Source organism: Amborella trichopoda, chromosome 1 (assembly GCF_054954075.1).
Source record: "Amborella trichopoda isolate Santa Cruz 75 chromosome 1, AtrichopodaSantaCruz75HAP2 v2.0, whole genome shotgun sequence".
NCBI classification, from domain to species: Eukaryota; Viridiplantae; Streptophyta; class Magnoliopsida; order Amborellales; family Amborellaceae; genus Amborella; species Amborella trichopoda.
The window spans coordinates 54,799,786-54,814,757 of record NC_142336.1 but is presented as its reverse complement, the minus strand read 5'-3'; the positions used below and the strand labels follow the sequence as shown (position 1 = coordinate 54,814,757).

The window sequence follows — 14,972 nt, the reverse complement described above, 5'->3', positions numbered from 1 at the left end:
AAACATCTATAAGTGAAGTTCTACGGTACTTAACCTATAGCTTTATCACTGTTCAAAATTTATCATACGGTGATGTCTGATAGTGTTTGAATTTTAATATTTTTTTAACAAATCATAATAATTTGAAATTTTATAAGTGTATGCGCCTTAGTGAGATTCACATGAATAAAATATAAAACAAATAATTTGATTGATAAAAATTACGCAAAATACACCTATAAATTTTCAAGGGTAATTTCATCATTTTATTTTATGACTATGTTTTTTTTCATATTTTATTTTGGTGAAACTTGATCATATGTACACACGTCCAAATTTTTTATAAGTCTGATTAGTACAATAATTATAAAAATTCAAATGCTACTGGACAATTATGACTGTGTGAACTTTAGACGGTGATAAGACGTAGGTGAAATATTGTAGAACTTCACATATAGGTGTTTTGTAGATGCTTTTATTTATATATATATATATATATATATATATATATATATATATGGATATGGAAAAAGCTTGAGTGAAGGCACTAGCTCATGGAATAATATAAGCCCAACGGACAAGAGATAATATTGAGGACCACTTTTGCACACACTCTCTCAACAACAAATGACCAAAATATCCCCAAAACTTTTTAAGGGTATTTTGATCAATTTATTTCATGTAAAATATTTTTTTTATATTTTTCGAAGATTCACCTATTTTTTATGTACATACTCCAAATTTCAAGTGATTTAAATTTGTAAAGAAAAAATTAAAATTCAAACACTACCAGACATCCGTGATCGTCAGATCGGCCCAGATTCAATCTGAACCTTTGGGCTCATTTTTTCCTGTGAGCTAGTGTGCTCACCTTAACATCTTCCTATATATATATATGTATATATATATAAAGCTCATGTCAGCCCATGGGCTCATGAAAAATGTAAACCCAACGGACTGATCCAATTATCACAATTGTATTTCGTAAGAAGACTTTACGCTTCAAATTTCATGCTATTTGGATTTATATAAAAAAAATTAAAATTATATTACCGATATACAGTCCTGACCGTCAGATCGACCTAAATTCAATATTAACCATTGAGCTTATACTATTCCATGAGCCCATGGCTCACCTTAACTTCTTCTTTTATATATATATATATATATATATATATATATAAAAAAAAAAAAATGGGATTAACCCACTACCTAATATAAACATCTCAGATTGAATATAAACCGATCTGATGATCACGGATGTCCGATAATATTTGAATTTTAGTTTTTTCTACAAATCCAAATTACTTAAAATTTTAAACGTATATTCATTAAAAATAGGTGATCTTGGAAAAATATCAAAAAAATATTTTACATAAAAAACAATGACCAAAATACCCCCAAAACGTTTCAAGAGGTGTTTTGATCATTTTATTTTTAACAGATAATTTTTTTTATATTTTTATTAAGTGCACCTTGGTGAAAAAAACGCACCTAAAATTTCAAGTGATTTGGATACGTAGAAAAATAAATAAAATTCAAACACTACCAGATATCTGTGATCGTCAAATCAGCCCAAATTCAATCTGAACGTTGGGCTCATTTGTTCATATGAGCTAGTTGGCTAATCCCATCTTTTCAATATATATATATATATATATATTGAGAGAGAATAATGATCTTATGAGACCCTCTCACACCCATGTGTGTAAAACCTCGAATGCTCACCATTAAATTTGACACAGATCTCTAAACTTATCACATAAATATAAGACTTGACTCTTCTAAAGATCTGTACCAAATTTAATGATGATCATTTAAAATCCTACATACATAAGTGTGGGAGGGTCTCTTAATATCATTACTCATATATCCTGTTAGCTCACAAACTAACCACTACAGTATCAACCAACGACCCAAATTGAATATGAACTCGATGCAATAGTCACAACATCATTTCGTATTTGAATTTTCATTTTATTTCTATAAATCCAAATCACTTGAAATTTTGAACATCTATTCTATAAAATAAAATAATCTAATAAAAATACAAAAACATAACATGCAAAAACTTAATTGACCAAAATACCCCCAAATGTTTCAAGAGTATTTTGATCGATTTATATTCTATAAATTATTTTTTTAATATTTTTATTAAATGTGCTTTGATGAGAAGAATGAATACCAAAAATTTCAAGTGATTTAAATTTATAAAAAAATAAAATTAAAATTAAAATACGAAATGATATCGTAACCGTTAGATCGGTCCAGATTCAGTATGGCCCAGATCCATTCCTTTTTATATATATATATATATATATATATATATATATATATATATATATATATATATATATATATATATATATATATAACATCCAATATAAAATCCTAAACACAACTGACCCATTGCATGATTTCACCGATCAGAAGTCCTTGCCTAGAATACATTCTCACGAGACTTTCAAGGGTGCCATTTGAAAATCAGAGAGTTTACATCTTAACACTGTATGACAAGTCTATTAAAAATTATAATGACCACCATAACATCAGCCTTTCCTCTTACCCACATGAATAAGGCCTTCATGGATGTTTATACCATTTTCAAGAAATTGCCTACGAGTCAAAGATTTCATAAGGGTTGTAGAAATTTGACCTCAACTTAAATGGCCATTACAGGTCCAACCGTTGGAATTCATACCCTTCTCATTCGCAGAGCCAGGAAGCAGATCTCGAATTTTTTATTTCCCTGTGACTCATTTCTTCCCGAACCATTTAACGCATGGAAGCATTTTGCAAAATTGTCTTCCTTCCAATTAAATTACGAATGGAATCCCCTGATACCCATGAGAGAGAGAGATCTAGGGAACCGATTAACTTCTATGCCGTTGTATGGCTCGCTTTACGGGTTCTTGAAAGTATTGAAGCGATATGAAGATGGCCTCCTGCTCATCACGAAAACCTTTGAGCTTAAGAGGTCCAAATCACTGTGCTATGTGAAATGCGACTTAAATGTACTATTGTTTGAAAATGAGAGCTCCCTTCGCGAAGTTCATAATGGAGAAATGCAGATTGATAGGTACCTCAGTCCGGATTGTCCTGCTTCCCTGATGAGGGCATATATTCAAGTATGCATCAAAAAAATCACGCACATCGGTTCCCTGACAAAACAGTTGACAACATCATTTTCACTATCATGAAAATAATGTCAACAAAAAGTGAGATAAAAAATAACTAGAAGAATTTTTATTCATGCATATTCCTTGAGCCTAAATAATGCATGGCTTCCTAGTTGGCGAACTCAAGAGGACTGAAGAGTGCAAGTGGCTAAAGAGTTGCTGCCGGTCCTAAAACCCAAGAACTCTCTCTCTCTCTCTCTCTCTCTCTCTCTCTCTCTCTCTCTCTCTCTCTCTCTCTCTCGCGCACACACATACAGATTTTCTATCTCCTAGAGACTATTTTCTGATAGACACTTGTTTCTCTATAAAAGAACTCCGAGCAAACCTAAAACCAACGGAAAAAATGTTTTCACTAGGCAGCCATGGGGAAGAAAGTTAGCAGCACAAGAATGTTTATCCAAGAATAGTTTGTCAGGAAGGAAGAGCGTTATCCTCCTCAACACCTGAGGGTCTTCCTTCATCCAATTAATTATCTATTTCCCTGGAGTCAAATGCAATGAAAGTTGAGCCTTTTCCTTCTCCATTTCTCTTAAGATGATGGACAAGTGCGAGGGTCTTGGAACCAAAGTGAGAGGAGAAGTTCATAGCCATTAGAACTAGGTCATTTTCACATGAAACAAGGTATAAAAATGCAGTGATGGGGAAACAACCAATACCTTACAGTTTGTATCCTCCTCAACATTCTCTTCAAGACCACCAAGTCCACCAAATGCAATTAATAAATGCCTGAAATGTGAACGATATACTGAAACCAATTTACATAAAATAACACAGACTAATTCATTACTTAAAAAAAAAAAGCCACAGAAACTATTCTAAAGTTTCTTTTTCTTGAAAAAAAATGCCAACACTTACAATACACCACTAAAATCTTGTAACAGAAATGAAAAAATCTAACTAACTATGATGGCTTCAATCACCACAAATGCATTCCCATTCAAATATAAGGCAGTATAAGACCCACAAAGTAGTAACGTAAGATGAAAAATGAAAAGAAAAATGGTAAAAAAAGTTACAATAAGCAAAATCAAATATTAAGAAATAAGAAATAGATGAAACAAAAACAGATCTCTTTTGTCATGGAAGTAATGACTAAACAAGTAAATGACAGTGAAAAGTACAATGGAAGCACAACATAAAAGTGGAGCAATACAATTTCAAGGGAATCAATAAGCAGGAATGCAGGATTACTTAAGTGAATGTCATCCATATTTATCAGGAATTGGGTTGAGGTCAAGATGGTAGCAGAGCCTGTGACTCAGCTACCGGTCTACGTCTCCATTCCTACCAATGTTAACCCCCAAAAAAAAAAAATTACACACTACTAACAGTTAACATTCAAAAAAAAATGTCATTCATCTTTATCTTTTACATACCTGAAAGATGGAATAGTCAGATCTGATGAATCAATGATGGTACCATGCTCTGAGGTTCCAATTCGATGATCATATCCACCCTATATTTGTATGAAACTACGATATAAATAAAATGCAATAAAAAGAATAACATAATATTAAAATACAAAGCTACAAACTCACCAAAAGAGAAAGAACATGAAATTGTATACCTCATAAGGGCATTCATTGAAGGCAGAACTAATGTTGCATGCATATCGAACTCTGTAACCCCAGTAGTGTCCAAGTTCTCTAGGCTTAGAAGAGCTCACTACTTTAAGCAGGCAATCTGAAACACAGTTTAGTCATAGTAAGAGCAAAACAAACTGCAAACCATTAAAACCTTGTACAGGAATAGTGAAATGCCACCAAGCACAAATAATCTTTGACTTTGCTCATGCTCGAGGAAAATAATAGTGCAGTCTATACGGCCTCCAGTCATTCCTTTCGTTCTTTTAGTTATAAGAATATATTTATACCTCTGGTTAGATATTGAGTATTGATGTTTAAAAGCAGTTTAGCAACTGAAGCTAGTTGCAATTCAAATCATCACCTAACAGTTCCTCTACTCTTATCTGAAGGTTTTTCAAATTTATTCACCCCCTTCCCATGCTTAAGCTTAAATTTGATGAAAGCTCCAAAGGGAACCCAAGCAGAACAAAATTTCAGTAGGACCTTCTAGGGTTTGAGAGGGGATATTTACATTACATAGGTACCCTCAGTATAGTGTATTCAATGAGGGAAGAAGGCCAAACCCTTCTCATTTTGAAATTCGTTTCATGAGATTCTGCCTAGCTCATTGCAATAAGGTGATTGTGAGCTATAATTAGATGGCTTAGAAAGTACTGCACAATTCCATGCTGAATGGCCAAAACTTGTCCAGAGATTTTTTGGACTTAAAACTCTTAAATCTGTGTATAAAAAAACCATCTTCTAAATGTGTTGAAGATACTATCTGGATGATAGATTAGCTAATTTGGGTGTAATATAGAATGAAAAGAACACGAGCTCTTTGAGATTGTTTGCTAAATTGACTTTTTAATCTCTTTCATACAATTTCTTTGGTATTTTAGCCTGGTTCTAAGCCACAACCTCAGGTTCATAATAAGAAGTAGCTACCAAGTGACGTTCTTAAGCAAAATTGTCCTCAATAAGGAAATGTAGAATCAGTGGTGCCATTGTCCCAATTCCCACCTGGGGTACAAAATCGTGCCAATATCCATTTTGTGTCAAAAATTCTCCATGTTGCTGGTTATTAAAAGAGCCCTCAATGCGGGGATGATGCTTTCATTTTGACATACATATCACCTAAAACTCAAATTGTTCACAAGAATTTCCTTAAACGCCAACTGATGCATGAAAATTGAGAAAATAGGCCCTAAAACAGTTCAATAACCATCAAAACAAACCAGATTTCAGTGGATCTGGCTATCCTTTCACAAAAAAGTGACCATAAAACCCTAGATAGAGCTTGCTGACACTATTCACAGCCTATTTTTACTGTTCACACCCCATAAGGGTTAGAAATTCACATCCTGTTTTTACTATTCACACTCATAAGTGTCGAAAACTCTAACACCTCAGGTCCTTTTATTACATCATGATAAAAAAACCAAAAGTACCCCTTATAAAATCAAGTAACTCCAAAAGTATTATAACCACTTATCTAAACGTCTCCTAAAATCTTAAAAAATATAAAAAAATTTCTAGAATCCCTAAAAGAACTTAAAACCCAAAAAACATAATGCTAGAAAATTCCAAAAAATACATCCTTAAAATTTAATAGAAAAATTCAAAAATAAGACACATCTTGTCTTGCTTTGATACCAATTTGATGCAGGAAAATAGATAAAAAATGCCCAAAACAATTCAATAACCATCAAAATAAACCATATTTGAGTGGATGGCTTTCCTTGCACAAAAAAGTGACCCCAAAACCCCAGATAGGGTTTGCTAGCACTACTCGCAGTCGGTTTTTACTGTTCAGGCTCCAAAAGTGTCATAAAACCTAACACCCTAGCTCCTTTTATTACATTATGATAAAAAATGACCAAAACTACCCCAATTAAGTTAAAACAATATAAAAATACCCCATAAGTCCCTTCACTTAAAATAGAATTCGTAATGTCACTTATACCCTAATAAAACAAACATCTCCACAAGTATTATAATCACTTTTCTAAACATCTTCTAAAATCTTAAAAAATATAAAAAATCCTAGAATCCCTAAAAGAACTTAAAACCCTCAAAAAATAACCCTAGAAAATTCCAAAAAAACATCCTTAAAATTTAATAAGAAAATATAAAAATAAGACACATCTTGCATCACCAACTTTGCATCACAAGTTCTAAAGGATCAATTAAAGAAGATCGACTATTGCAATAAAATGAATTACTCACTAAGCAGACAAAGTTACCATGAAATCTTACAACAATGGTTCTTCACATCTAAAAATAGAATCTAAAAAAAATCCCAAAAACATAAATCAAGGTCATTCTTCATTACCTGATTCGAGACGTCGATCACTCCCCATGTTTACAGTTACTCGTAATCCGGGTTCGAGAACTTGCTCGACCATGACTTCCTGCGCAGGCCATTTTTCCTAATCAATCCTTCAGTACATATAACATTCATAATTATTATATGATAAGTTCTTTTTCTTTCTCTACAGCTACCAATGAAAAGGTCATGGCCTACTTAGAGTAATAACATGGAGGACTATGGCAGACAAGGCCCACAGATTGATAATACGTGCTCTAGTAATTGCTCAAATGAATATTGTAATTGTCGAAAGACGCATATCAGCAGTGTCTGAGTGCAAGAATGCGAGTTAAAGAGGGGTCATGTTTTAGATAAGAAATGGCTACACATAATGAAGGACTTTGTCCTTAGAGAGACTGTTGCTATTCTGCAACGCCTCTAGCTAATCAAGGATCATAATTATCACAAATATTGACAGAATGTGTAATTATAAAAAGGAAAAAGTAAGGTGTCATCCATATATTGCAGAAGTAAGGCACACCTCAAAACCCACTAAAAAATAATGTTGCGATGCCACTAACCCTCCAATTGATCATCTTGACCTCAAGATGTATGAATATGGGGAAAGAAATGATTTCAAGTCCCGAAAATAGTGGATCTTGTAGCGCATTATTTGGACCGTCCATTTTAAAAAATGTTAAGCATTCATCTGCACCATTTTTAGAGTTTTAAATTTCATGATTAGGGGCAAAAACAAATTGTTAGGCCACCACAGGGGTTTCCAGAGATAGAACTACATCTTTTGGCACAATTTAGAGGCGTGCGTTACTTTGATTTTTTAAGGTTGGCGCTGTATACAAATCAAACCCTTGTAAAAAAAATCATTGCATTTTTTTACCCCTTTAACCTTACTAAATTACTTTTCCACTACCTTGCAAAGAATTATGAGGCCTGATCCAGTAATTGAAACCGTAACCATAGAGTATAAAATAGAATGAGATAAAAAATCCAAGTTTCTTTGGCATGTGCTAAAAGTTGGTGATCCCATGCAAGATTTTGACGAATTACAAGTTCATGTAGTAATGGCACTAGGAATGGATAACTTATCATAATCTAAAACCTGAACGAGATGCATTGGACAGTAAGTATTACAGACCTATTAGCCATGTTGGTCTTGTAATGCTCCAATAGGAGTGGTGCATCAGAACTTCAAAACTAGATGCTGCCAAGTGAATGGCACCAGTTATTTTTTCCTTCTGCAATATTGAACATGCACTTCATGACATTTACTAGACAAATGATCTATGTAACTTCAAAACTGATAGAGTGACAAATTTGTAATTAAACCCAAAAACTCTTTATAGCCATCATTAGCCTACAAGTAAATCATCCAAAACATGTACAAAAGAAATAGTCTACTCTTGATAAGCTATGAAGAACCATCATATGGATCTCAAAATGGTGAACAAGATGTTCTCTTGCCAAATAACTTTTCAATATTATTGAAGAGTCATGCATCATTCGAAAGATACACAAGTTTTCCACCATCATTTGTTATATTAAACTCAACCTCCTCAGCCTTAAGATCTTGATGAAATCAATACAATCTACTATAGACAATAGGACAAACAATATCTCATTGGTATTCAAGACCCATACCTTGCTTAAGCCAACATCAACTAATGTACCAGCAGATATTGAGGATTTGGCTTTCATGGTTATACCTGTGCAGTGCATTAACAGGTCAAAGCAATGACCACATGTTCAGAAAAATAGTCAGCAAGGTTGCACACGGATATCTTCTACATCATGATAATTGCAAAATAAATTATATTCATATCTGTAAATAACAGGAGAAGTTAATTTAAAGCCCCAAATATATGAAGCATAAAAGATTCTCATGGCAACATCCACTATAATTTCCATTCCCGAATCTTCCATAAAGTATTCTCAAACTGAGTGCTTTGGATAGACAAATATAAAAAGCGCAAAGGCAATATCCCTAATGTCCAATTACAACATTACTCATTTAAGAGAAATGAACAAGTAGGACACTATAATTGTACATTGATATCTTCTAAATACCAATCAAACAAGAAAACACCCACATCAAGACATTTGTAAAACAAATTATCTTTAGTAGAGAGAGGAAACTATTCAATTTGGTGACACACTGACTGCTTTGGTGCAAAAGTAATACTCCTAGTAAAAAAGTACAGCATTATACATAAGAGATCATGTCTACATATTATAACAATTACATTTGAACCTTGTCATTACCGGTAAAGCAAGAGAAAGTGATCAAGGGTTAGGAGCTCAGCCATGGAAAAGGTATGCTGGCTTTTAAGAAGAGATTTAGTGAAAATGTCATCAAAATCATGACTTGGTTTCCACATTTAAAATTTTGATACCATGCAAAGGTCTTATGTCTCGTTCAGAAGTTTGGTTTTCATAGAAAACAGAAATAGATGCAATATATAAGGACAGAGAACAAAACAATGATATTAACTATATTGTTAGCCAATACATAAGGCACGAGAAATGAAACAAAATTCAGGGGTTGTCTCCCCATCATGGCCTGTGATATTTTTCTCATGTATCAACTTGAACATTAACTACCATTAACATAAAAATAAATAAATAAATAACAAAGAACTTCAGGTTCAACCACTAATAACAACTTAGAATCAATATCAAAGAATCAAAAGAAAGCATTCCATGCAAAAAAAATCAAAGAAAATGATTTAAAATAATATACTACACACCTAATTTTCATAGAATAATTTGAAAGAAAAAAGAAAATCAAGCAATTCAAGTAAGCATCAGATAATGATATTTAAAATAGAATTACCTTCTCTAAATTCCGACCATTCATGCTTTCTCACATGGTGAGAAGCATCAAGAGGGGGCAACAAACCCTAACAACAATGACCAAAATGGCATCAGCTTTTAAATAAATACTTGATAATGTTAACTAGTGCTTTACTGAAAAAAAAACCATGCTATAGAAGGAATAAAATCCATACCACGTATTTTAAGCTACCATGTTTGGGAAAGAGGATACGCCTTAAATATTGGGGTGTCTCGAGATACTGAAGAATTTTAACAAGGAATGGCGCCCCACTTGAATATTCATCATCGCCATTCGGTAAAGTTGAACCAGAATCCTTGGATAATGTCTCTTTGTCATCAAATACTACTACCTACTCACAAGAAAATGAAAATCCATGCATGAATTAGTATATTCTATCTCAACAGATCCATTGTTCCTAACTGATGGAAACCAACCAGTAGTATTGCCTAAGCATGACATTGCTTTTTAACAATACAGAGTATAGATTTTATACTGAGGGTCACACTAACCATGGAATAGGGAAACCCATTTTCATTTGTAACAACAAGGCAAAAAAACCAAATACCATATAGTGAAGGTTCATTATTCACCAGTAGAAACATGTAACACAAGTTGAAAAACATGAAATCAACCATTAAAACAGAAACATGACACCAGAATTCAAGTTTGAAAAAGAAAACAACATAGATCTTCATCATGCAGAGTCTAGAGCATTTTCCACACGTACAAAACAGAAAAAGGCATATTTGCCTGAAGTGAACCCCAGCTAAAAATCCAAGGCTTCTGATTCCAGAAACCAATGGCAAGAGCTGAAATATAATAGACCCAGAACGAGATTAATCGAAACGGAAACTACAAATTTAAGAAAGGATGGGAGATTACCTCATCAATCCTAAAAATGGCTGCCGCCCGTGCTATCTGACCAGCCAACTGAGATGAATACAGAGAATCAATGATCAAGAGATAGGTATAGAGAGAGAGAGAGAGTTAGGTGAAAGAAAGAAGGACAATAGAGTATGCGCATGAGATATATAAGAGAAAGAAACAGAGAGGGAGCGCGCAGCAAGGATCATTAACCGAGCGATGTAACGATGAAAAGTTCGAGAGATGCAGTGGTTGGGTTAATGAATTACTAGGGTGGCGAGCTCGAGAGATTGGGCGTTGCGGATGATAGAGCCAGGTAGAGCGATGGTGAGAGTTGGAGGAGATGGTGATCTCTCTGTCTTCCTCTTCTTACTCTTCCCTTCGTTTCTCTCTCTATCCTCACCCGTTGGCTTCGCCATTCCCTCTCACCTTTTCCCGCCCGCCCTAACCACTGTACCAGTCTCGCTCTCCTTTTCCCGCCCTAAGCCGCGAGTGCCACTCCGCTGGTTATAGTCCCCGTTAAAGCAGTTTTATGTTTTGTTCACAGACCGATTCGGACCTCGACCCACACCCGAGCCAAATTCGTAACGACCGCACTCGGCCAAGTCGACGGGTCACTTTACGGGCCCGACAAGTCGGCTCTTTGGGTATGGGGATCGACCCCACTTGTTTGGGTACGTGGATCATATCAAGCTGTTTGACGGCCCCTACAACTCAATTCTTCGTTCTTTGTAATTTTGAGCTTTTCAATGTAAGTCAATAAATATATATATATATATATATCTAAGCCGTACAAAGTTGAAAGAAAGACTTATGATGTGATCTTTCATTGAGAATACATTTATTTTATTTTATTTTTTATTTATTTTTTCACTTATTGTTTTTGACAAAATATCATTTACATGTAGTCTATATTATAATAAGATAAGTTTTAAAATAAAATCAACATAACAATAACTTGATATCATTGAAACAACTATGCACTATGTTTGAGAATAAAAAATAAAATCAACATATCAATAATTTGATATCATTGAAACAACTATGCACTATATTTGAGAATAAAATACAAGATTGCAATAAACAAAAAAAAGGGTGCCCGAGATTACCTCAATCGGCTTTATTACACCCCACATCGAGTCACTACCATCCGATGGCGTGAGATCAACAGTCTAGCTGCAATCTCGAACCGAGAAAGCAAATTTCGGCCAAGCCACACCATTGGAATATAAACCCCGTTGATCACAAACTCAAACCCTAGGTGAATTCTCCTAGGTGAATTCTTTTAGCAACATAGTTTGAGAGAAATGGATTCTTTTTTTGCTAAACCCTAAAACCCTTAGCCTTAAATCCATATTTGAGAGATATGAGAGAATACCCACATAACCTAAACCCTTAAGTTCTTTCACATTAAGGGAGAGAAAGATCAAACATAAGAGAGATAAACTTTTTGAAGAGATAGAAATAGAAATATAAGGTGTACAGATTTTTTTGTAGAGACAATCCATTTTTATAGGCTTTGAATAAGATTAGAGTTTATTAGGGTTTTCTTTGGCTTGTCTCTTCTTGTGAGATTGAACACAGACTGTCGATCAGGGTGACTTGTGGGATGAAAGATCTGAGCCAACCATTCCATAAATGGGTCCTCAACATTATGGAACGTGCATGAACCATTATCCTTCTTTCCTAAACTATTTTCCCGTCAATATAAATTAAATAAATTAAATTTAATCAAAATATTGTGCATACCATAAAATAACATAAGTTTACTCAATCTTTCCACAAAATCTTTCAAACATATATCAAGTCAATATTTAATCAATATCTTCTAACCATATGGCCACATGCCATATCACCAAAAAATAGGAAAGAGAATAAGGGTGGGGCGTGCCACCCAAGGGAGGCACTCATGGGCTCTACCTTCTAAAATATAGGGGGGCCATGTGCACAATGGGCCCCCGTAATATTTTTATATATTTAAAATTAATAAATGAATTTTAAAATATTATTTGAATATTTAAACAATTGTAAAATAAATGTCTTTAATTTTATAAATCCAAAAATTATAAATAAAATATCTAAGGGTTCATAAAATTTCAAATAATAATCTTAAAATAATTTCCATTATAAAACAAACACAATTAAATTAATTTGAAGGGAAAAATATCCATATGGTTTAGGAATCAACAATCATGGGGTACTCCACCTTCAACTGTGAACTACAGACTACACTTGGTTTATCGGACTGACTCAGTGTTTCCCATGACCCACAGTCCAAGCAGGGGCTCATTACCGGATCACTAAAGTCTAGCGGATGAGCCAAGGGGTCATAATCCCAGTCTATGGATTACATGTCCTGCCCCTAAAGATGAGTCAAGGTCACCACGACCTGATGCGACCATAGTTCTATGGCGCATAAGGGTATTTCTCGCACATGCATACGCTTCACCCAACGGTGGATATCTGGCTTTCTCAGACGATCTATTAATATGCATGCCATGTGATGGAACATATATGAGGTTTTGACCCCTGTTTCAGTAGATCACCATCACATACAAGGGTCACACAGTCCTTCATCTCACTCATTCGGACATGTTATCTGACCTCATCAAGGGCTAACCCATAAACCCTCATCGGTTTGTTCTTCATGCCCAAGTAACATGGGTTTTTCCCAACCGACTGGCCTAGATCGTTAAGCACAGATTGGTATTTGCAAACATCATTAGCTTAGTATGATCCACGAGGGACCATACTCCCACTGAGTTCATGTTCTACTATATCATTTCATTTTACAATCACTTATAAGGCCTTTAAGGGCCACAAAAACCCAACAAAAGTGTCAGCTAAAAGCAGTTAAATGTTGTTTTGTGGGTAATCCCAACCGTCATAAGGGATATAGATATTACCACATTGTAATTAATAAACTTTTGGTGTCCCCACCTCTTGTATTTTCTAGCATATTCATTTTCATTCATCTCTTCCTCGGGCTCACTTTTTTCCTGTTCCTTTCTCTTATGAGATTTCACCCGTGTCTACAACCTCATCCATATCTCATATAGATGGTTTGATTACATTACGCTTTACTACTGCAGATGAACCACTTCAAGCATCTGCATTTGCTGCTCTTGTCCAAACAACATTTGTCTGCCGTAGTACTCATGTCCCTATTTTACCTGCCCATTTCGTTTATTATGAAAGATTTTCACATAAGCATCGTGCATTTTATATCTTTGTTTATTCTTATTCTGAACTGTAGATTTACGAGGAAGCTACTAAATAGACTGAGTGACAACATGTCATAGTAGAAGAATTGACTACTTCTGATAGAATGCATGTTTGGGATTTTGATCATCTTCTCAAAGATAAAAAAGCCATTGGCTGCCGATGGGTGTCATAAGGCACAATTTGTAGCCAAAGGCTATAATCAACAATTTGGGATTGATTTTGCTAAAACACTTTATCATGTTGTTTGCATTACTACAGTTCGCATATTGATTTATATAGTTGTTGTTCACCAATGGCCGTTGTATCAACTTGATGTCAAATATGCATTTCTCACTAGTGATCTTGCAGAATAAGTATATATATATATATATATATATATATATATATAACTCTTCCCAACGCCTATAAGTGAAAATGAACAGTGATTTCACCTATGTTTATCGTCGTCCAAAGTTCATCGCCCGATCATGATTGTCTGGTAGTGTTTCAATTTTCATTTTTTTCTATAAATCGGAATGATCTGAAATTTGGAGCGTATGTACATCTTAGTGAGGTGCACCTAATAAAAATGTACATCTTCGTGAGGTGCACCTAATAAAAATATGAAATAATATTTTGTAAAATATAAATTGACCAAAATCACCCCATAAATTTTCAGGGGTATTTTGGTCAAATTATATTTGATGAATTATTATTTTTATATTGTTATTAGATTCTTCTATTTTTTATGAACACACACTCCAAATTTAAGATTATTATGATTTGTAGAAAAAACAAATGAAAATTAAAACACTACTGGACAACTGTGACCGTGCGATAAACTTTGGACGGTGATGAGCACATGCGAAATTATTGTTCATTTTTACCTATAGGCATTGCGTAGTATTTTATATATATATATATATATATATATATATATATATATATATATATATAGGTGCGGTTTGTATAGAGCTTGGGTTCTAAACAATCAAATTAGAGCCTAACTTCAAATA

At 34.1% G+C, this 14,972-nt stretch overlaps 1 protein-coding gene across 3 annotated transcripts; it reads right to left on the bottom strand.

Moving 5' to 3' along the window:
• Positions 1 to 2,429: 2,429 nt before the first annotated feature.
• Positions 2,430 to 11,244, bottom strand: LOC18440904 (methyltransferase C9orf114 protein). Of its 3 annotated transcripts, none has more exons than XR_016061519.1 (12): positions 11,022 to 11,244; positions 10,771 to 10,818; positions 10,061 to 10,237; positions 9,886 to 9,952; positions 8,694 to 8,758; positions 8,191 to 8,290; positions 7,059 to 7,137; positions 4,726 to 4,841; positions 4,535 to 4,614; positions 3,815 to 3,884; positions 3,063 to 3,140; positions 2,430 to 2,924 (listed from the first exon to the last, which is right to left on the bottom strand). XR_016061519.1 is itself a non-coding variant. In XM_088874836.1 (11 exons), exons 1-11 carry the CDS (start codon positions 11,169 to 11,171, stop codon positions 2,853 to 2,855), a joined length of 1,002 nt encoding a protein of 333 aa, XP_088730962.1. In that variant the 5' UTR covers positions 11,172 to 11,244; the 3' UTR covers positions 2,430 to 2,852. The 3 variants fall into 3 exon arrangements, 1 of the variants encoding a protein (XP_088730962.1); XR_016061520.1 differs by having other exon boundaries at positions 8,191 to 8,256; XM_088874836.1 differs by lacking the exon at positions 8,191 to 8,290.
• Positions 11,245 to 14,972: the final 3,728 nt, after the last annotated feature.